Genomic DNA, 20,982 nt, shown 5'->3' with positions numbered 1-20,982 from the left:
CAAAACAACCAAAACAAAAACACAACTTTGAATATCCCAGAATTATTGAGTTGGAAAAGCCCTTGAGGGTCGTGAAGTCCATTTGGTCCCCAAGCAGAGCAGAGAACATTCCTTAAACACAAATATCCTGTGAATTCCGAAATTTCCCACCTTTTAATTCCATATTCCTGCCCACGTGGCTCTGCTGGATGTCAGGAATTCCCAGAGGGAAGCACTGAAACCCCTGATCTTCGACCTCACCTCCAACCAGAGCAGGATCTCACCTCCTTCCTTGAGTTTTGGTGCTTTATTTTTAATTAAAACCATTTTTTTTTTAATTAAAATCACAGTGCAGGCAGCGCTGGGAGGTGTCACACACAGCCATCCTCACCTTCACACAAACCTGAGCATCATCTTCCTCCCCTTCCCGCTGGTTTGGGGCCACTTTAGGACAATTCAAGCCTGAAAGCAAAACAAAGGTGTAACTTTTCTAAAAATTCATTTTTCTTTCTTTTTTCTCTGCACTCCCTCTGCGTTTTTCTTTACTCCTGAATTTCTCATTCCTCTTTGGGCTGAGCTCTTTTGGGATCCTCCCTCGTGGGGATCCCGTTTATCTCAGTTCTCGGGGTCAGGACAAAACTCCAAATCCTTTCAGGATCTTGTTTCTTGTGTTTATCAGACAAAAATATTGAAATCAAAAGACAAAAAATTTTATCCCAAAACTGGGCAGGTCTCTCCAGACTTTCTGCACAAGTTGAATTTACTGATGGTACAAAATGCCCTTGTGGCTCCCTTTGGCCTCTGAAGACACAAAATGACCCCAAACTACGCAGTTCTTTTATCTTTATACTTATTTTTACCCAATTAACAATAAACGTGTTAATTATTTTTCTTAATGACCCAACACCTGTTTACTGCACTGTGACATTTTCCATCCAATCTCTCACTATTACCCAAAAACCTCGAGAAGAAGAATGTGAAGAAGAAGGAAAAGAAACAACATTTTAAATCCTCCATCTTGCCTTCTGCTTTCTAAACTAACTTAAACTTTTTGTAATATATGTTAGAAAATTCTTACTGATAAATTTCATTTCATTTATAACACTTTTTCACCCAGTGACTTAAGAAAACTCTCTAATGTGCACATTCACACTTTTATTTTATTTTTTATTTTATTTATTGTTTATTTTATTATTATTTATTGTATTATATTTATTTTTTAATTATTTACTTTATTATTATTTCTTTTATTTTTATTTATTTTATTATTATTTATTTTATGATTATTTCTTTATTTCTTTTATGATTTATTTACTCACTGCCCTTTCTCCCATGCAGCCATCCCCAAAACAAGATATCCCCATTGGTTTTTCTGTACCTACGTAACCAAAGCTCGTTCCACAGCTGTGAAATCAGGAATTTCACCAAGTAATGAGAAAATTGTCCATTCAGGGAAAGGAAAACCCTCAGAATTTACCAGTGCTCATCCTAAACTTACTCTAAAACACTGCTCTTTTCTCTCCTGTTTATTTCCTTTTAAAAGAAAGGCAGAGAGGGCCAATTAAATTGAATATATTCCTATATTATCACAGCACATTCCTCTGTCTCTCCCCTCCCTTTCCAACACCAAAATCCCAACAATTCTCCCGTAAAAATACATTTTTCCCCTTTGCCCTTGCGGGTTTTTTGCCAGAAACTCAGAGTTTTTCTGGCTCTGGGGGCTGTGCTTATTTAGGAGTTGTGCTGTGGCGGCCCAGGGAAGGTTTCAGCTCACGCCCAGAGTCCAGGGAAGCATCCAGGCTGGGGATGCGCCTGTATTTACGGTGTTTTCCCCAAGCTTTCCATTCTAAGCTCTATTTAATGGAATCTATGCATAGTAAGTAATCAGGTCAGAGAGAAGCAACATCCCCTGTTTGAGATCAATCGCTGGCTAATACTTTATCTAGGCCACTTTATTATCTCATGCTGATTCCATTCCCATTCTCCTCCTCCTTTGTAGCGTGCACTTCAGCTGTGGTAAAAGTACGGCTGGCATACATATTAAAAACATATACCCATTCTATCTGTATGTAAATGTGGGAGGCACAGCTGGATATTGCAGGAGTTTGATTTACTAATAGTTATTATCTGTTCTAGCTGTTCAGAGGCAAAGAGAGTCGCAGAAAACAAGCTAGCGCAGAAATTGCCTTTATGATATCACCGCCCTGCTTTGGTAATTGTTTAAAATCTCTTCTTTAGCTGCAAGCTCGGCCTTGCCTTCTGCAATTCCTATTTTTTTTTTTGGGGGGGGGAATTGCTGGAGTCTCTTGGTGAGGTGGTTTTTTTTTGTTGTTGAACTCCTGCGTGCTGCGGTTGTTGGAACGGGGGGCGTTGATGTAAAGAAATTGTGTTTGAAACACCCAAAGTCGGGAATGGAGCTGTTATTCCCTTGTGTTTTCCTGTGGAGGCATCAAAGCAAAGCCTTTAGGATTTCTCCAGGAAAAACTGGGCAGGGAGAGGATCCAGTCACCTCCCACACGCCATTACCTTTGCCCAGATCTAATGAGTTTATTTCAAATTGTTCCATTTTCAACGCAACCAGGAGCTTTTCTCCTTTTCAGAATTTAAATTACTGACACTTCTTATGTTGATTAATTTAAACATCGTGTGATAAAATGTGTATCATCTGTGTCAAAACCACTGACATGCTGGAAAACCTGTTCTGCTTTGATATTTTGTTTCTTTCAATGCCTAATGCAATTTTGAAATTCCCCATTCCTTTGCATCCAGCAATCCCTCCCTCCATCCCAGGACCAGGCACCCTGATTTTATTGGCTATAATGGGTATTTTTCCCCCAGATGAACAGTTATTTTGTGTATTTAAATGTCTTAAGACACGTGTCAAGATGTCAGAGACTCTTAAAAATGGATTCTGGCTGCCTGTTCCTACAACTCCAACAAGTCCAAGAAGGGAATTAAAAATGTGAGGATTTTAAGTAATTCTATTTTCTGTAGCATTATTTTAAAGGGTCTGCACAGTAACTAAACATATTTGCAGTTTGTGGTGTTAAACCCCTGCTTTCAGCTCTCAGGAAATACTTTTATGGTTTAAACAAACAAACGGAGGATCAGCATAATCCTGCCTGGATTTTCATCTAAACCCTCAAAATAAAGCCAATAAAACACTGCTGCTCAGGCTTGTCAACACAAGGGCTTTCCCCCGGTGATATCACTGAGTGGCTTTGCATGATGATGATGATGATTTTTGGGCTCTCAGCACTTTTCCTTTTCACAGCCACACCCCAGAGACCCTGGCAGGTCAGCTTTAGAAACCCACGGTTGCTGTGTGCACCTCTCCAGATCTCTGGCCATCACAGGGAGACAAAAATTTTCCCTCTTTGGTTATTTTTTTGTTATGCTGGGCTGGGGCAGGATCTCCCATCAGGGATGATGAAGTTGTCTGTGTTGGGACCTGTGAGGGATGGCTTTGTTTGCAGATGTTCAGCCTCTCCTCTGTCAGTCCCAGTTATTATTCCATGCCAAGGGGAGGTTCTGACAGACACCAAACACACACAGGTGGGAAGGAAAGGGCTCTTTCCTGGTTTCTCAAGGAAAAAAAGAAGTACAGAGCCCAGTATTTTAGCTGTTACAGAATTATTGAGGTTGGAAAAGACTTTTTAGGATCCTCCATTTCAACCACATGTGATAAATATGGATTTTCAGTCTCTCAGTTCAGACATGCAGTGCACAAGGAGTTCTGGATCAAAGCCTGGATACACTGAAGACAAAATTTATATTGAGGATTTCACAGCAGGGCTTGGGATGCCCCTGTCACTGAGTGTTCATTATCTTCCTTGCTCAAGGTAGCTGGAGAGGAAAAAAATCTGTGTTTCTTCAGGTGGCAGCATTGCTCACTGAGCTGAAATTGGGAAAGGTGGGTCAGGGATATTTCTCCCCCTGTCTTTCAAAAAAAAAACAAAAAAAAAGAGGGGGGAAAGTCATCTCTGTCCTTGAGGGTGTGAGTTCTTGTTTGCCACTTGAGAAATCAGCTCTGGAAATGGAGAAACCCATTCTGTCACTAAATCCAGCAATCACCCAAGAGCAAGACGGTGACAAGGTGAGCTGGGGGTTTTGGATTCATTCCCTGCCTGCTGCACCCACTGCCGTGGGATCACCCAATTCCTCCAGCAAACGTTTGATTTCCCCTTCCTCACGTGCCCTGGAGCTGCACAAAATAGCAGCACTTCCCAGAGAAACATGAAAAGGAATAACTCCAGTTGGCTCAAAGAGGTGTTGAAAACCTAAGGAAATTGGACAAAAACAAACTGGCAACAGCTTACAGGGATCCGTACAGTTCATATTTTTTGGTTACTTGATTCTCCTGGGATTTGCAGTTTAATTTGAGCAAATGTTTCATTTGGCACTGCTGGTTGTTGAGTAGTTCTCCAGGCACAGGGACAAATATTTACATCTCACTCATTTCGGTAGCAGAATTGCAAATCTTTCAGTGACTGGATATTGAGAAGTTGTGCATTTGCCTCCTTGATGTTTTATGTCAGCTGTCTTCCTTACGTATTTATTTGTAAAAATTTAGAAAAAGAAATCTGCTAGCAGTTCCAAAATAAGACCCATATCCTTAAATCCCAGAATAGCATCCTTTCTATTCACTCCAAATTCATCAAGGAATTTTCTCCAACAGGCAACTGTTGAAATCCACGTAGAGTTTTTTTATTTGTGTAATGAAATTGGCATTTTAAATATATTCAGACACTCTGCATAGATTAAAATGGTTGGTGCTTGTGCAGTACCAGCTACATGTGGGTCTCTAGTCCAATTAGCACCTCAGGACACTCCTGCAGTATTAAATAAGAGTAATAATTGCCTATGAATAAGCAGAGTATAAAGCAGGAGATAGAGATATGGCTTCTTAGTGACCTGTGTGCATTATGCCTCAAATCCCTTAATCAGATTTGTGCCGCTTGATTCTTCCATCCGCAGAAATTCAGCTGGAGGATCAGAGCCTAAAGTAGTAAAAAAATCAATTAATACGACTTTCTAATTTGTGCAGTTGACAAAAAAAAAAAACACAGGAAAAAAAAAAACCTCATATAAATAGAGGACATTTTTCTCCTGAAGAGGGGCAGCGCTGCAAGATTTTTTTAATTGGATTTTCATTGTGATTGACAGCGCTTGATTATGACAGTAACTTTATTTGGCTGGACTGCTAGAGCCCCCTTGTTCGGGGTGGAATTTTATTTTTTTTTTCCCTTTTTTCTCTTTTTTTCCCCCATCAAAAGCCTTTTTTTATTCCGTTTTGTTCCCGGTGGAGTTTGTGAAAGAGCCTTTTAGCACCTTTGTCATCGCCATCCCTGGTGACGATTGGGCCCAGCTGGTTACGGGTCACAAAATGCTCCTCTCACAAAGCAAAATCTCCCTCGTCTCCAGAATTTTAAGAGCTCCAGAAACCTGTTGAGGATTAGAAGTAGCTTTAGATGTGAAATGAGTGTTAAGTATTAGTAATCGGGAGATTAGGGCCCCGGGGACAACGGGAGATAAACAACCGCAATTAAGGCAAATCTGCCAGAGTAAACAAAATTGAGCAGAAACAGATGCCCTCGCCATTTTGGGGGATTGATTGGAGGGCACGGAGGAATCGATTTTTGTCTTGTTTACACTTCCAAACCCCTGTGATAAACTGGGAAGTTAAATATTTCATAGCGCCTGATTTTAGTTAATTTTTCTCGGCTCCTCACAGTGACCAGGCCCGGCCTCGCTCAGCCTTCACAGGGAGCAGCTAATTGCCTATGAAGGGCCCCTGTGTTTAAATGGGCTTGACAGGAATTTAAATTTTGTTTCAATCAACCTCTGTGCTCACAGCCTGCTCCACTTTCTAATTTTTAAATTAAACATGATTTCTTTTTTATTTATTTTCTTTTTTTTCTGGTTTTTTTTTTTTAAGCCGCGGCCTCCCCTCCGGAGCCGGCTCCCAGCCGGGGCAGAGCTCAGAACACGCGGCTTTATTCAAGTTTTATTTATTTATTCAGGCTGGAACACCAAAATACAGCCATGGAGAAGTTCATTGTCCCATAAATGTGCATCTGCCTGCTCGGATTTGATGGGAGAGGTTGGGGGAAACACTGCTGGTGTAAATCGGGATGAGCAGGTGCCTGCTGGGCTGAGGAGAGCCAGGTTTCCACCAGGGAAAAGCTGGATTAAAATACAACTCTGAGAGTGGAAATGGTGCTGGTGGCCTCAGTCACTGTTCAGTGACCTTGGGAGAGATTCAAAGGAATTTATATTTTTTTTCCCAAGCCAACTAGTGGTGATATATTTTGCCTTTTTCTGTGTTTTCAGCAGGGCTCTGTGTGTTCACCATCGTTTCATACCTGGGATTTCTCTGCTCCTCAGACCAGGGGATTTGGCAGCGCCTTCACCTCAATAATTTAATATTTTCTTTAGTCCCTTAACAAAGCCTGGCAAACACTGGGATGTTTTTTGCACTCCGTGCAGCCGTGGAATGCAGGATGATCATAGTGGTACTTCTAAAAACAACTTGTTCATTTGCAGAAACTTCATCACAAAAATGCTAACGAAGTACGAGCTGTTTCATTCTCCCTTTTTGCTTCCAGCCACATCATTTTCAGGGTTTTCTTGCTTTTGTTAATTGTTGTTATTTGTGCGTGTATGCACACAGCGTTTTCTTCTCCAAGGTTTGGGTGACAAACATTTAGGAGATTGTTTCAGTTTACTTCAGCTTAGTAATTTGCTTAGCAAATTTTTTTTTTTTTCCCAGTAGAAAAACTTGGGGAAAACAGTTGTTTTCTTCACCCTTCTCCCCCAGTCTAGGAGAACACTTAGTCCTCATTTGAAGGAAGTGCTGTAGGGAACATTTAGTCCTCATTTGAAGGAAATACTGCAGGGAACATTTAGTCCTTGTTTGAAGGAAATTCTGTTTCAGCTTTTAATTCCTGACGAGCTGCGTTTGGTGTCACCGAGACCGTTTGTGTGCTGGAGCTGAGGACACTTGTGCAGCTGCAGCTCCATCAGAGTTCAGGTCAGGTGTGCATTTCTGGTGTGAATCTCTGCTCTTTCTGAGCCCCCACTCTTTCATTCTCATCACAGCCAGGTCTTGAAGCTCACAAATTGAATCGATTTCAAATGAAAGCCCACCAGAAGATGTGCTCCAGGCACACACCTAATGAGCTCCAGCTACTAATGGGCACTGAGGCCACAAACCAGACCAGAGCTGGGCAAAAGTCAAACCTTTTCCATCCCTAAAATGTTGCACCGAGCGTTTCACTCAGCAGAGCTGCTTCTGTTGTCGACAGCTTGCTAATGTTGACAGACTCCATCAGCCTTGGGCCACTCTCCCCATTCTTCCTCTGCAGCTCTTCTTAACCTCAGCAGCACTTGCAGAAGTAAACTCCAATTCGATTTCGGTGGCTTTAGTTTGTTTTAAGAGTCATAACACAAAAACTGAAGTAGCTTTGCTGGGAGCTGGCTCGTTTTCAGCTGAGCGGCGCCAGGAGTGCCAGGGACGGTTACTGGTTTAACAACAAATATCAAAAGCAAAACTGCTGTGGAAAGAACGATCTGCAGATGGGCAAATAGATTCCTCTGCACCACAGCCAAACCCTAAACTCTGCAATAAATTTCAGTCTTTGCCACAGGAAGGGAACAAATAGCAGACCCGGGGTCCTGCAGGAGGAGGGGTTGAGTAGTTGGAAGTCAGGTCCAGCTATGGAGTGGAGCTGCTCCGATTTCTGACCCAAAAATTCCCTCCTGACCCTTTGTCTGGTGATGAGTTGCTAGCTTGGACACATCAAATGCACGAGGGGTCTCTGAGGTTTGTTTTGGGGTCACCAGCTGTCCAAAGCTTGGAAAAATAATACTTTAATCATAACAAAGAATCTCTATTGCTGTTTAGAAATGGAAATTCGGGTGAGGTGTGGAGACAGTTGTTCTTCAGGTCAAGGTGTTGAGGTCGAAGTGAAGCTGTTTTTCCTCTTGGTCCATCCTTCAGGCCTGGGGACTGTTGTTATTTGAAGACAAATTCTGGAAATTGCAGGAGAGTTTTGGTGCCTCAGCCAAACTAAACCAGCTGAAAATGGCTTGCAATTAACTTTTATCATATAAAAAGGAAATATGTGTCGGTGAAAGTCAATCTACAACTAGATAAATAATAGGGGGAAAAAAGTACTTCTCAAAAGAAGAGAAAAAAAATAGGAGGACGAAACGTAACCCCCGAGGCTTCAGTGCTTCGTTGTGTTATCCATTTATCTTTGTTTTGTATCATCTTTTCACTGTCTCACATATCATCAGAGGGATAAAATCATTAGTGTGCTAATCTAGGTAGCCATAGTTCTAAGGCTGACCTAGGCTAATCTGCCTTTGCAATTTCAAGAACTATCTTTGACTCCTCTGAAAGTAACCTTAAATTGTAGTCTTGTAAGAATTCCAGAGCTGTATCCTTCACTCCTTCTCCTAATGAGGTTATGACCAAATGCTCATTATAATTGCTTTAGACTCCTTTTAATTTTCAAGCTTATTAATCATAAGAAGAGTTATTTAAAATTGCATAAATTAATCTTAGATTAAAAGCCCATCAAAGCCTCGAAACAATTAAGAATAAGTAGGATTTCCCTGGGGCAGCAAGTTTTATTTTAATAGTGTAGTCAGGTGGATATCAGAACATTGAAGTATGGTAGTGATTAATGTATGCAAAATTTAAATGAGAGTTTTTAAATGGCAAATCTAAATCACATATTGACCTAACTGTAGGCTTTAACTGCATTGTCTGTCATATATTTAAACTGTTTAGTAATCAAGGTTTTAATTACAGTGTATGTTAGGGAGGCCGTGCAACAAACAAAACTCCCCACTTGCCGAGTGCAGGCTGGGCTCTGCTCTCCGCTGGGGAGCCAGGAAGGAGCAGAAACTTCCAGGAAAAGAATCAGACTTGGTTTTCCCTGTGGATGTGTTCTTGTTCCTGCCTCATCTCCGCCCAGAAAACGCCGCTGCTCCATGCTGGGAGTGCTCAAGGTTGGACTTGGAGCAGCCTGGGATAGTGGGAGGTGACCCTGCCCAGGGCAGGGGTGGGACTGGATGGGTTTTAGGGTCCTTCCAGCCCATGGTGCTGTGATTCTGTGATTCCCTCCCCTGTTCTGGAGCTTTCTCTGCAGCACCCAGCTCTGGAGCCTCTCCAGCACAGCCAGCTCAGTCCTTGCCCTCAATAGTCTGAGGACAGGAGCAGGGAGAGAGAACTGGGCCAGCAAACACTCGCTCCCAGATCAAGCACAGCCTTGCAAGTCCCCAGGAGGAGCTGGAATTTTAGGGTTAAGCTCAATCTGTGATCTGCAATCCCGTTTGGAAGAGATGAGGAGGCTGCAGCTGACCTTGCTGCAGCTTTGGGCCCCTCTTGGCAGACACACAAACCGAGCCTCCCATCCCCTGCTGCTCCAAGCACTTCAGGTGCTCACACTTCCCTTAAAAGGCTTTTTTAAAAAAAATTAAAAATCCCAAAATTTCAAAAGGAAAACAAGGGATGGAGCAGCTGGATCCCACTTCAATAGTGTGGTGCAGGGTCCTTCCACACGTGGAGCATCCCCTGAGGCCGCCCTGCCACCTCCTGTGCCTGTGAATTAACCATGGTTGGGGAGTCGGCAGTGAGAGAATTGGCCTGAGGATTCCTCGCTGCTATTCCTGGCTGTGGGAGCCGCAGTTGGATCCTGTGGATAGCTGGCACAGATAATTAGAACAGCTTTTAGTGTGGCTTGTCCTTGGAGGCAGCAGCTTGAGATGGAAAATCCTTCCTCACTGGAGGCAGGGGTGGAGTGGTGAAATCCTGACACGTGCTGAGGTCACTGCAGGGAGACACGGGGTCAGTTCGGGGTGCTTTGGGTTACTCAGCACTTTGTGTCTCCAGGAATTTTGGGAAGCTCTTTGGGTTACTCAGCACTTTGTGTCTCCAGGAATTTTGGGAAGCTCTTTGGGTTACTCAGCACTCTGTGTCTCCAGGAATTTGGGAAGCTCTTTGGGTTGCTCAGCACTTTGTGTCTCAAGGAATTTTGGGAAGTTCTTTGGGTTACTGAGCATTTTGTGTCTCCAGGAATTTTGGGAAGCTCTTTGGGTTACTCAGCACTTTGTGTCTCCAGGAATTTTGGGAAGTTCTTTGGGTTACTCAGCACTCTGTGTTCCCAGGAATTTTGGGAAGCTCTTTGGGTTACTCAGCACTCTGTGTCTCCAGGAATTTTGGGAAGTTCTTTGGGTTACTCAGCACTCTGTGTCTCCAGGAATTTGGGGAATTTGTTTGGGTTACTCAGTACTTTATGTTCCCAGGAATTTTGGGAAACTCTTTGGGTTACTCAGCACTCTGTGTCTCCAGGAATTTGGGAAGCTCTTTGGGTTACTCAGCACTCTGTGTCTCCAGGAATTTTGGGAAGTTCTTTGTGCAGCTCCAGAGCTGAGCTTTGTGTTTGTCCTCTTGTAGATCAGACTGTCTCCCGTTAAACTTGAGGATGGGCAGGAATTTCCCCTGGAATCCATGCCCTGAGTTAATTCCAAGAGCTGCAAAGAGCACAGACACCTCAGCAGCAATGGCAGAACCAAGTGGGATGTGCTGCTGGACAGCCAGGTTGGAATTCTTTGGAGCTGGAGGGATGAGCTCAGCATTTGCTCTGTGCTTTGAACAGAGCACCTGGAGTGGGGGAAGGCATGGAAATCCCACCTGCTCTGGGAGCACTGGGAATTCAGTGCTTTGCTCACATTTCACATGGAGTTCGTGCTGGCAGGGCTGGAATTCTGCTCAGGTGGAACAGGCACAAAGGCAAAACAGATCCTGGGTGTCCAAGGGAGAGCTGGGTCAGAGGATTCTCTTCCCATTCCCAACTCCTCCTGCCAGGGAGAAACGAGGGAATGGCAGGGAAGAGGAACAAGCTTCCAATTTTCACTTTATTCTTCCCAGCTGCTGGGCTTTGTGCAGGAAAAGCTGCACCTGATGCATTCAGATCACGCCAACAAACTGCTGCATCTTCCTCATCCCTCCTTTAACAAGCTGCAGGTTAAGCAGCCAGCCAGCTCCCCTCAAAGCAGCCAGCAGTAATTTTTATTTTCTCCATTTGTTTTAAGCCTGGGCAGACTGTGCTTTCCTGCACACTGTCCTGATGGAGCCCTGACCAGCGAGCGTGCAATGCCCCCAGCCCTAATGTGCCATTAATGATAGGTTAATGTACAGTAAAATGTTTTTTGGACTATGGGTTCATTACACTTCTGAGTGCAAGGTCCTTCTGCAGAGCGCCCAAGGTCCCATTGCATTATATCATGCAATAAAAATACCCTTTTCATATCACACACTAATAAACTGTATTTGAAATGCTGGCTGAGGGCACGGCCATTGTCTTGATAGGCTGTGCCTGCAACAGTTGGGATCTTTTGATTGTGGGTTTTTTGGGTTTTTTTTTTTGTTGGTGTGTTGAGGTCAAAAAATTTTTAAATGGAATTCGTGGATTTGGCTGTGCTGCTTGGAAATAAAGGGAGCTCAGGGTGGGAGGGCTCCTGGAAAAATTAATGTTCAAAGGGTGGCCCCACTGCAGTGCCACTCATTTCCCCGCCTTCCTTGTGTGAGCATGAGGAATTTTCTTATCATTTTTAATTTTCTGCCCTCCTCAATCAGCCTCTCACTGTCCCAGGGGAAAAAATATGAGGAGGTGCTGTTGTGGATCTGATTTATTCCCAGCGTTTGGGATTCAGGTTCCTGCCCAGGTGGTGGAACACCACCCTGGGGAGGAAAAAATCCCTCATTTCTGGCATTTCAGGCTGGGGATGTGCCTTGTCACCATTCTAGGTCCTCTTCCATGGACTTTTAAAGCAGAAACACCACCCAGATAATGCTCTGAAATCCCAGGGGGATTTATTTATGGTCTGCCTGTCCTTTGGCACTGGCCTGAACCTCCTTGGTGCTCTCCAAACACAAACATTTTATGGTCAGAGGATCTTTTCTATGGGAGAGGCTCTGCTGAAGCTTTGCTCTTCCTGGGATTTGTGCATGAGAAGAGCTGGAGGCACTCAGGGAGCCCAAATTTGGGGCTGTGGGTGATGATTTTTGTCTCCCAGAGGGAATTTCATCCCCTCCAGGTGGGCACTTGGGGCTGGAAAAGGCCCACGGAGCTGCAGCCCTGCCCAGGATGCCGTGCAAGGTCTGTGGCAATAAACTCAGGGTGGGTTATGATCAAAAACAAAGATATTTCTCTTTTTTTGGGGGGGCCAGAGGAGAAGGCCACAAAAGCAAATTGCTGGATTTTCAGGCTAGAAAATGATGGAACTTTTACCCTTGAATAATGGTGGTTTAATTGACTGGGCTAAATGATTGATGGTTGGTGAGCCCTGAGTTGGAATTAGCAGGGCTCTGTGTTCAGGGGAGCACTGCCCTTTTAATTTCCTGTCAGATATTTAAATCCTTCACCTCCCCCTCCGTGAGGAGCTCCCAATGAAAGAGTTAAACCTGTCTGGTGGGACACTGCAGCTGGAGAAATGTACCCTTTATCAAGAGAACCAGATGAGACAAGTTCATTTAAAAAGCCTGGTTTGTCATTGTTTATCTCATTTTCGGGGTTGACACACAAAATTAGGCTGCCTGACACTCACTGGGGGCCAGCCCTGGCCCTGTCCTGCCTGACCTTTCCAGCTCCCAGCTCTTCCAGCAGCCACTTCCCATTCCCTGCAGGATTCCCAGTGCATCCCACTGGGCCAGGGCAAGGCACACCAGTACCAGGCCAGCAAGAAAAACCAGTTTGGTGCTGGATTTTCAACCTCTTTTCCTTCTGGCTCTGCTGTTTCCAAGTATTTTTAAATCTGAATGTTTAAAAATGGGGAAGGAGGTGGTTACCAGTATCAGGCCAAGAAGAAAATCCAGTTTGATGCTGTATTTTCAACCTCTTTCCTTCTAGCTCTGCTGTTTCCAAGTATTTTTAAGGCTGAATACTTAAAAATTGGGTAGGAGGAGGTTATTGCTCACCAGTATCAAGCCAGGAAGAAAAACCAGTTTGGTGCTGGATTTTCAGCCTCTTTTCCTTCTGTCTCTGCTGTTTCCAAGTATTTTTAAGGCTGAATATTTAAAAATTGGGAAGGAGGTGGTTATTGCTCACCAGTATCAGGCCAGGAAGAAAAACCAGTTTGGTGCTGGATTTTCAACCTCTTTTCCTTCTGGTTGTGCTGAGTTCCAAGTATTTTTAAGGCTGAATGTTTAAAAATTGGGTAGGACGTGGTTACCAGTATCAGGCCAGCAAGAAAAACCAGTTTGGTGCTGGATTTTCAACCTCTTTCCTGCTGTCTGTGCTGTTTCCAGGTATTTTTAAGATTGAATATTTAAAAATTGGGAAGGAGGTGGTTACCAGTACCAGGACAGCAAGAAAATCCAGTTTGGTGCTGGATTTTCAACCTCTTTCCTTCTAGCTCTGCTGTTTCCAAGTATTTTTAAGGCTGAATACTTAAAAATTGGGTAGGAGGAGGTTATTGCTCACCAGTATCAGGCCAGGAAGAAAAACCAGTTTGGTGCTGGATTTTCAACCTCTTTTCCTTCTGGTTGTGCTGAGTTCCAAGTATTTTTAAGGCTGAATGTTTAAAAATTGGGAAGGAGGTGGTTACCAGTATCAGGCCAAGAAGAAAATCCAGTTTGATGCTGGATTTTCAACCTCTTTTCCTTCTGGCTCTGCTGTTTCCAGGTATTTTTAAGGCTGAATATTTAAAAATTGCTTAGGAGGAGGTTATTGTTTTGTTGTGAACGTGTGTGGGAACCTGAGGAAATCTGAAATACACAAGGATGGGGTGATGAGTCCCCAAAAATAAAGCTGTGCAGGGTAGGGATAACCTCACCAGGCCAGGGAGGAGCTGATCCCTGCAACAGAAAATGCATTTCAAGCTTGCACACATTTACCTTTTCTCAGTCTTCCCTTGCAATAAATCCCTGTGGGAATATTTAAGCCCAGTTTGGGTGAGAACATATTGCTCACTCCTGAAGTCAGGGCTGCTTGTGTCGGTGGCTGAGGATTTATTGACGGTGTCCAGACTGCTGGGGCTGGTGTTGTGTCCTCCCTCAGGTGCCAGCTCTGTTCCTGCTGCATTTCTCCTTTGCTGGTTTGGATTTTGATTTTTTGGGGATTTTTTTTTCCCCTTATTCTTCACCTCCCTGCCCCTTTCTCTCCTTTCCAGAGGAATCTCCAGTTTCAGGCGCTGCTTTGGGAGGTCTCTGTGCTCTGGGGAGTTTTTGCAATGCTCAGGATGCCTGAAAAGGGGGGAAATGTGGGATTGGCTGCTGAATAATGACAGAATTACAGAGGGCAGGGATGAATTTATGAAAAGATTTCATAAGAGAGAGGAAACCACCGCAGTGCTGGAGACCTTGGAGGAAAACCTCAACAATTCCCTGAGAGATTTTTGGGTGCTGAGCCAAGTGCAGGTCCCTCTTGTGAAAATCTTTGGATTTTCACCCCAAATCTTGCTGCAAACAGGCCGGGTTTGATGGAGTCCTGCACCATCCCCAGCTCTGTGGGTCCTTTGATTTTGTTTTTATTGCAGTTTCTGCCGAGTGAGGGCAGGTGTTAAGTGGATTTGGAGGCAGATTTTGGCACATCCTTGAGCACTGGACATCTTTGGGTCGCTTTTGTCCTTGGTTTTTGGTTCCTGACATGAAAATGCTTCAACCAAGATTTGCAGAGATGGGTCCTACTGAGTTCTGGTGAAAATCTCTGTTCTTCCATTCCCAATTTATAAACAAACAACTGAGAAAAACCACCAGACTCTGAAAAACAGCTTCTAATAAAAACAGGATTTGTCCAGTGAGATAAATCCTCACTGGAGCAGGACACTAAAAACGTGGGAAATCTGAAGAGTAATTTGAAGTTAAACTTATTCCTAGGGAAAAAAGAGTGGAAACCTCCAGGTTTTGGTGGAATATCCTTAGAAAACAAAGCAAGCAGGGTGAGCAGTGTGCAGAGCTGAGCTTTCACAGCTGAAATTTCATTTGGAGCAGCTGAAATGCAGAAATATTTGGGTGTGAGGTGGTTTTGGCTGCGGGGGTCTCTCCATCCTAAAGGAGAGGAGAGTGGCTGGAACATTTGGAAATTGATATTTTTCCTTGTCCCTGTCTGTGCCTCCTGCTTGTTCTCTCCTGCTTCTCTCTGCTGTCCTTGGCTTGTTTTGTTGAAGAGGTGAAACAGCTGCTTCTGGGCTGTGCTGGAGATAAAATAATTTCATTTATTCCTGCACTTTTCCACCCAAAACCACCCCGGTGCTGGGCAGAACAGCTCATGCCATCACTCCCTGCCTTGTCCAGCTCCTCTCCAGCTCTGCTGGAAGGTCAGGGCCCGTGGAGGATGCACAGAGCCCTGTTACAAACAGGAATTTTGGGATATCACACACATTTCCAAGCACAGGAGCAGATTCACAGGGAGGTTTTTTTTTTTTCAGGAAGGGATATCATTTTACCCAAACACCATCCAGCAACTGCTCAGCTGTCCTGGAAAGGAGCTGGCTCAAAAACACAACGAGCAAAGGGAATATCAACCAAAAATAAATAAAAAAAGAGCATTTCCAAAGAGTCTGGGCCGCCTCCTGCTCGGGATGTAACGCAGGTTGGAATCAGGCTGGAACCACGGGATGCTCCAGCAGGGATTTTCTTTTCCCCCAGAAGGGTTTAGCTGAGCCTGCCTGTGGGAAATGGAAAAATAGAAACTTCCACAAGTGCTGAAGGGTTCAATCTGCAGCCTTGGAAAGAGCTTGGGTCAATGGGATGATAAAAATACACAAACATCAAGTAGAAAAATCACAAACTTGTGTTCCTGTAGTTGTAAGTAGGAATGTGCCTTGAGTAAGTATGAGATTATATTAGGTAAAATGATTTGAAATTATATTAGGTAAAATGGCGTGAGGTTTGAGCTGTAATAATGTGATTTATAGGGTATATAGGATTTATTTATAGGGTAGGCTGAGGATCTGGAAGCTATAACAGAAATGTGTGTGGGTACATGGCATGTCAGTGGCTCAAAGACAGTGCAGCAAAATTAAACAAAGGTGATGGGTTTAAGGATTATTAATTACATATTTTAATTATTAATATATTATATAGAATGTATGAAGTTTTGTGTCAACTCTGTTGGACCAAAATGTTGCTGTGTGAGGAGGAAACCCCTGGCTGTGCCTGACTTGTTGCTCCTCTCCCCTTGGTGACCAAGATCTTACCTGAGCAATAAATCCCTTTAAATAGTTGATGAATCACCTGAATTATCCTCTCCCTGGTTTTCCATCTCCCCCCTCTGTTGATAAATCAATCACCTGAAGTATCCCTTCCCTGGTTTTCCATCTTTCCCTGAAATGTCCCCTCCCTGGTTCTCCATCTCTCCCCCTTCTGTTGATAAATTAATCACCTGAAATATCCCCTCCCTGGTTTTCCATTTCTCCCCACTCTGTTGATAAATCAGTCACCTGAAATGTCCCCTCCCTGGTTCTCCATCTCCCCCCTCTGTTGTTAAATAAATCACCTGAAGTATCCCCTCCCTGGTTTTCCACCCCTCTCCAAAATATCTCCTCCCTGGTTCTCCATCTCTCCACCCTCTGCTGTTAAATCACCTGAATTATCCTCTCCCTGGTTTTCCATCTCTCCCCCCTCTGCTGATAAATAAATCACCTGAAGTATCCCCCCCCCTGGTTTTCCACCCCTCTCCAAAATATCTCCTCCCTGGTTTTCCATCCCTCCACCCTCTGCTGTTAAATCACCTGAAATGTCCCCTCCCTGGTTTTCCCTCTCTCCTCGAAATGTCCCCTCCCTGGTTTTCCATCTCTCCCTGAAATGTCCCCTCCCCGGTTTTCCATCTCCCCCCTCTGTTGATAAATCACCTGAAATGTCCCCTCCCTGGTTTTCCACCTCTCCCCAAAATGTCCCCTCCCTGGTTCTCCATCTCTCCACCCTCTGCTGTTCAATCACCTGAAATGTCCCCTCCCTGGTTTTCCATCTCTCCCCCCTCTGTAGATAAATCACCTGAAGTATCCCTTCCCCGGTTTTCCATCTCCCCCCTCTATTGATAAATCAGTCACCTGAAATGTTCCCTCCCTGGTTTTCCACCTCTCCCCAAAATGTCCCCTCCCTGGTTCTCCATCTCTCCCCCCTCTGTTGATAAATTAATCACCTGAAATGTCCCCTCCCTGGTTTTCCACCTCTCCCTGAAATATCTCCTCCCTGGTTCTCCATCTCTCCCCCCTCTGTTGATAAATCAATCACCTGAGTATCCCCTCCCTGTTTTTCCCTCTCCCCTCTGCAGGGCCATCCCTTCGTGGTGCAGTACAACGATGGCAACGCCGAGGTTGTGTCCATGTGGGTGTGCAGGATGCTGGAGGAGCGGCGATCCCAGGGAGCGCAGTGAGCTCTGCAGCATCCCAGGAGCTCCTCCCCGACCTGGATCATCATCACCTCTGGACTCTCAGTTTATCCAGATCCTATTTTACTCCATTTCCTAGAAGCATCGACAAAACCAGGATTATTTGTTGGCTGCCTTTTCCTCACCGCCACATTAAGGGGTTTTCTTGATTGTTTCTTCTGTTGCTGAGCAGTTTCCAGGTTATCTCCAGTTATACTGTACACAGCCTTAAAGCAAGTATTTTATATCTCTATTTTTGGGTTACTGAATCTTCTGTTTCCTGATTCCAGAGTATTTTTTAACTGTCTGAGTGTCCAGAGGATTTCCTGAGGAGTTGGTGGCTGTCTCTGAGTGCAGGCAGCCACAAAAACACTGGCTTTAAGTGTGAAACAAAAGCAAACAGACCAAAAAATAAAAGAGAAATATCTGGGCTTGCCCACGCTGTGAGGAGGTGTGAGGGGTGCCAGGTGGGTCAGCACCACACCAGTAAAGGACTGGGAATGCTCCTCTGTGCTCCCAGTGCCAGCTGCTGGGATCGGGATCCATCCCAAATCCCCAGGGCCAAACGTGAGGAGCATCCGTGGCCGGGCTCTGCAGATCCTGATCCTGAATCAGGGTTTGAAAGGGGAGGGGAAACAGGACAGGGCTCTGCTCTGGAGCCTGGGAATGTTCACCTGGAGAAGGGAAGGATCCAGGGAGAGCTGGGAATGTTCCCCTGGAGAAGGGAAGGATCCAGGGAATCCTCAGAGCCCTTCCCAGGAGCTCCAGGAGAGCTGGAGAGGGATTTGGGATGAGGGATGGAGGGACAGGACACAGGGAATGGCTCCCAGTGCCAGAGGGATAAATGGGATTTTGGGAATAATCCTTCCCTGGGAGGGTGGGGAGGCCCTGGCACTGCTGGGTCAAGCACAGGCTCCAGGTTTTTGCTGTTCCAGGAAAGAAGGAATGACTGCAATGTCTCTGCTGGGCATTTCCACAACAGACCCGACACAGATTGAATCAGTCCTTGGGTTAAAATGCTTATTGAAAGGAAAATAAAAACAAATAAACCACGGATGTGAGAGGCAGGTTTGTGGTGAGTGAGTCGGGTGGGAGGAGGTTGGGGTTTGTTTGCTTGTATTTGCATTAGAAATAAACTTTTGCTAAAAAAAAAAATATAAATAAAAAAATAAATAAAAGGACTCTGGTAGTTTATTTTCTACCCAACTCAGTGAAATATTCCTCCCGAACCACTGCAAATCCTAAACGTTAATTCTGGAAGCAGCCTGGAAAAGACTCGCTTTCCTTCCTTGGAGGGATCGTTTGTCTTCTTTTGAAGTGTAGAGGTTGCAGGCGTGAACTTAGAGACTAAAGTTTGTCTTAATTGCTCTGATGTCACAACCTCGCTGGCAGAAAAGAGCGCAATGAATGAGCCAACAGCCCCCGTTCCTCCAGGTCCTTTTGCTAAAGTGAGACAAATTCCCTCCCTGTGAGCCAGCCGGGGCATGGCCAGCGCTGCCATTTATTTATCCCTAACAGTTTGCAGCAGCTTTCCCTGGATAAAAGGTCTCTCCCTCCCTCTTTCTCTCGGATTTAGTTTCAAACTCAGCAGCCCCCGGGTTTTTCCTGCTGTTTTTCCTGCAGGTTGGGAGGGGAAGGCTCACCCTGCAAATCCCTGTGGGGTGGAGCTGGGGAAAACCTCCTGGATAAAGTGGTGGCAGATTTAGAGTTCCATCGGTGACATCAATCCATGGATTGATTGATTGATTGATCTGTATTGGAATTTTGGATGGGATTTTGGGGCTCTGTCGCCTCTCCTCTCCCAAATCCTTGGGGTCAGCGCACCCAGGGCTCGCAGTGGAATTTGGGGGGAATGGGGCTGGATGAGAGAGCAGAGGAGGGAAATTTGGGATTACCCGGAGTCTCTCAGCCTTGTTGGCGTTCCCAGCTGAGCAGCAGCGGGGTTGGACCTTCCCCAGCCTCCCCCTCCTGCTCGGTTATGGGGTCTGGGGCTGCTCTGTCCCCACAGGGACCCCAATTCCTGCCACCACCGCGGACAAGGGGCAGGACAAGGCCGGGATTTATCTCCTCTGGCTGCCCCCTCCCACATCCAGAAGGTTCTAACCCAGCCCAGGCTCCTCTCCCTGCACCAGGAACCTCCCAGTCCGTGTCTGTGCCTTGTGGGACCCGGTGCAGGAACCCCCAAAGCCTCCCGGAGGGATCCCCCGGGATTCAGCACCCCCGGGCTGCTCTGGGGCTCAGCAAATCCTGCCCCACTGCGCTCAAAAATGACTTTGGAAGCGGCCAGGACGTGAAACATGCCCCACAATAATTCCCATCCTCTTCCCAGAATTTCCAGGGATGGGAATGAAGCCCAGGGGGATTTTCCTGGGAGCTCTGGGTGCTGCTCTCCACGCAGGCAGGAGCTGACCCCGACCTGGGGCTGCCTGGGGATGTTTTTTTTCCCCTTCTCTCCTCTTTTCCTGCTGCAATATTTTGAATTTCAATTGGAATGGTGGCATTTCTGGTCGGGAAAGGTTGCAGGACATGCAGCAGAGTCCCTGCTCAGGGGATGGCATCAGGGGTGTGCAATGAGCACGTTCGTGCAGCAGAGGATCCCAGGGGTGCGGGGTGACCCCCCCAACGCCACTCCCCATCCCAGCAGCTCTTTTAGGGCTCCCACGCCAGTGTCACCCCTCTGTGTCCCCTCCTGTAACCTCAGCGACGATGATTCCCATGGGAGTGTGGGAAAAACGGGATATGTCCCGTTCTGTGCCAAAACTTCCAGTATTTCCCTCATTTCCCTCTCCCATTGCCAGGCAAAGCTCCCGCGAGAGGAGCCCGTGGAAGTTCGCCTTTAAATCAGCCCAGAATTAGAAAATATTTTGTTTTTCGCATCCCGTGGCCGAACCCAGCCCGCTGTCAGCGTTCCAAAGGCAAAGCGTCCGTCTTTGTTTTCCAAAGAGGAGCCTGGAAAGCCGGGAGGGGAGGCGGGGCTGCCGGGGCTCCTTTACCTGTGGCTGTCCCTCGGCTGAGCTCCGGCAATGCGATCGCGTTAATAACTGAGCAATCAGCAGAAACAGCTCCTGGCAGCTCCATCTGATCCCTCGGACACCCGAGAGCCGGAGCGAAGCGGAGGATTGGAGCTGGGAGCGGCGGGTGTTGTTTCCCTGCCTCCCGGAGCCGCAGGGAAAGTTCACCTGGAGGCATCCATAGGGAAAGGATGGAGCGCGGGAGTGCGTGGGCAAAACTTGGGAATTTGGGGCTTTGCTGGGAAAAACCAAGCTCGTGCAGGGAGCCAAAGGCGCTGCTGGAGAGCGAGAGCTGCGGGAGGAGCGGCTCGGAGGGGGCAGAGGGGTGAGGAGGGGGCGATGCCACCGCATGGTCCGGAGGCTCCCGCTGCTCCCAGCGCTGCCCCGGGCGGGACAAATCCCTCGGGAGCCGCTCCTGGGAACCCCCGGGAGCTGCTCCTGGGCTGGGGAGGGACACAAGGGAGCAGAGACTGTCCCAGGTGAGGCTCCGCTCTGCGGGGACCGCACACAAAACCCCTTCGGCCTCTTTGGGCAGGAAAGGGGAGCAGCAAATCCCGTCCCCGGGATGCTCGGACACATCTCCGTGCAGGGGAGCCAGACACAAACCC

The 20,982-nt window shown here is 46.1% G+C and overlaps 1 protein-coding gene across 2 annotated transcripts in view; it reads left to right on the top strand.

Moving 5' to 3' along the window:
• MAP2K5 (mitogen-activated protein kinase kinase 5) overlaps positions 1 to 18,404 on the top strand; it is a 133,695-nt gene extending 115,291 nt beyond the window's left edge. For both annotated transcript variants that reach the window (XM_058846791.1, XM_058846790.1), the window contains one exon: positions 17,268 to 18,404. In XM_058846791.1, coding sequence (XP_058702774.1) covers positions 17,268 to 17,369 — 102 coding nt within the window. In that variant the 3' untranslated portion in view covers positions 17,370 to 18,404. The remainder of the gene's footprint in view (positions 1 to 17,267) is intronic.
• The last annotated feature ends 2,578 nt before the right edge of the window (positions 18,405 to 20,982 follow it).

Source organism: Poecile atricapillus, chromosome 11 (genome assembly GCF_030490865.1).
Source record: "Poecile atricapillus isolate bPoeAtr1 chromosome 11, bPoeAtr1.hap1, whole genome shotgun sequence".
NCBI lineage: Eukaryota > Metazoa > Chordata > Aves > Passeriformes > Paridae > Poecile > Poecile atricapillus.
Note: the sequence above shows the minus strand (reverse complement) of the source record. Positions and strands in the feature narration are given on the sequence as shown.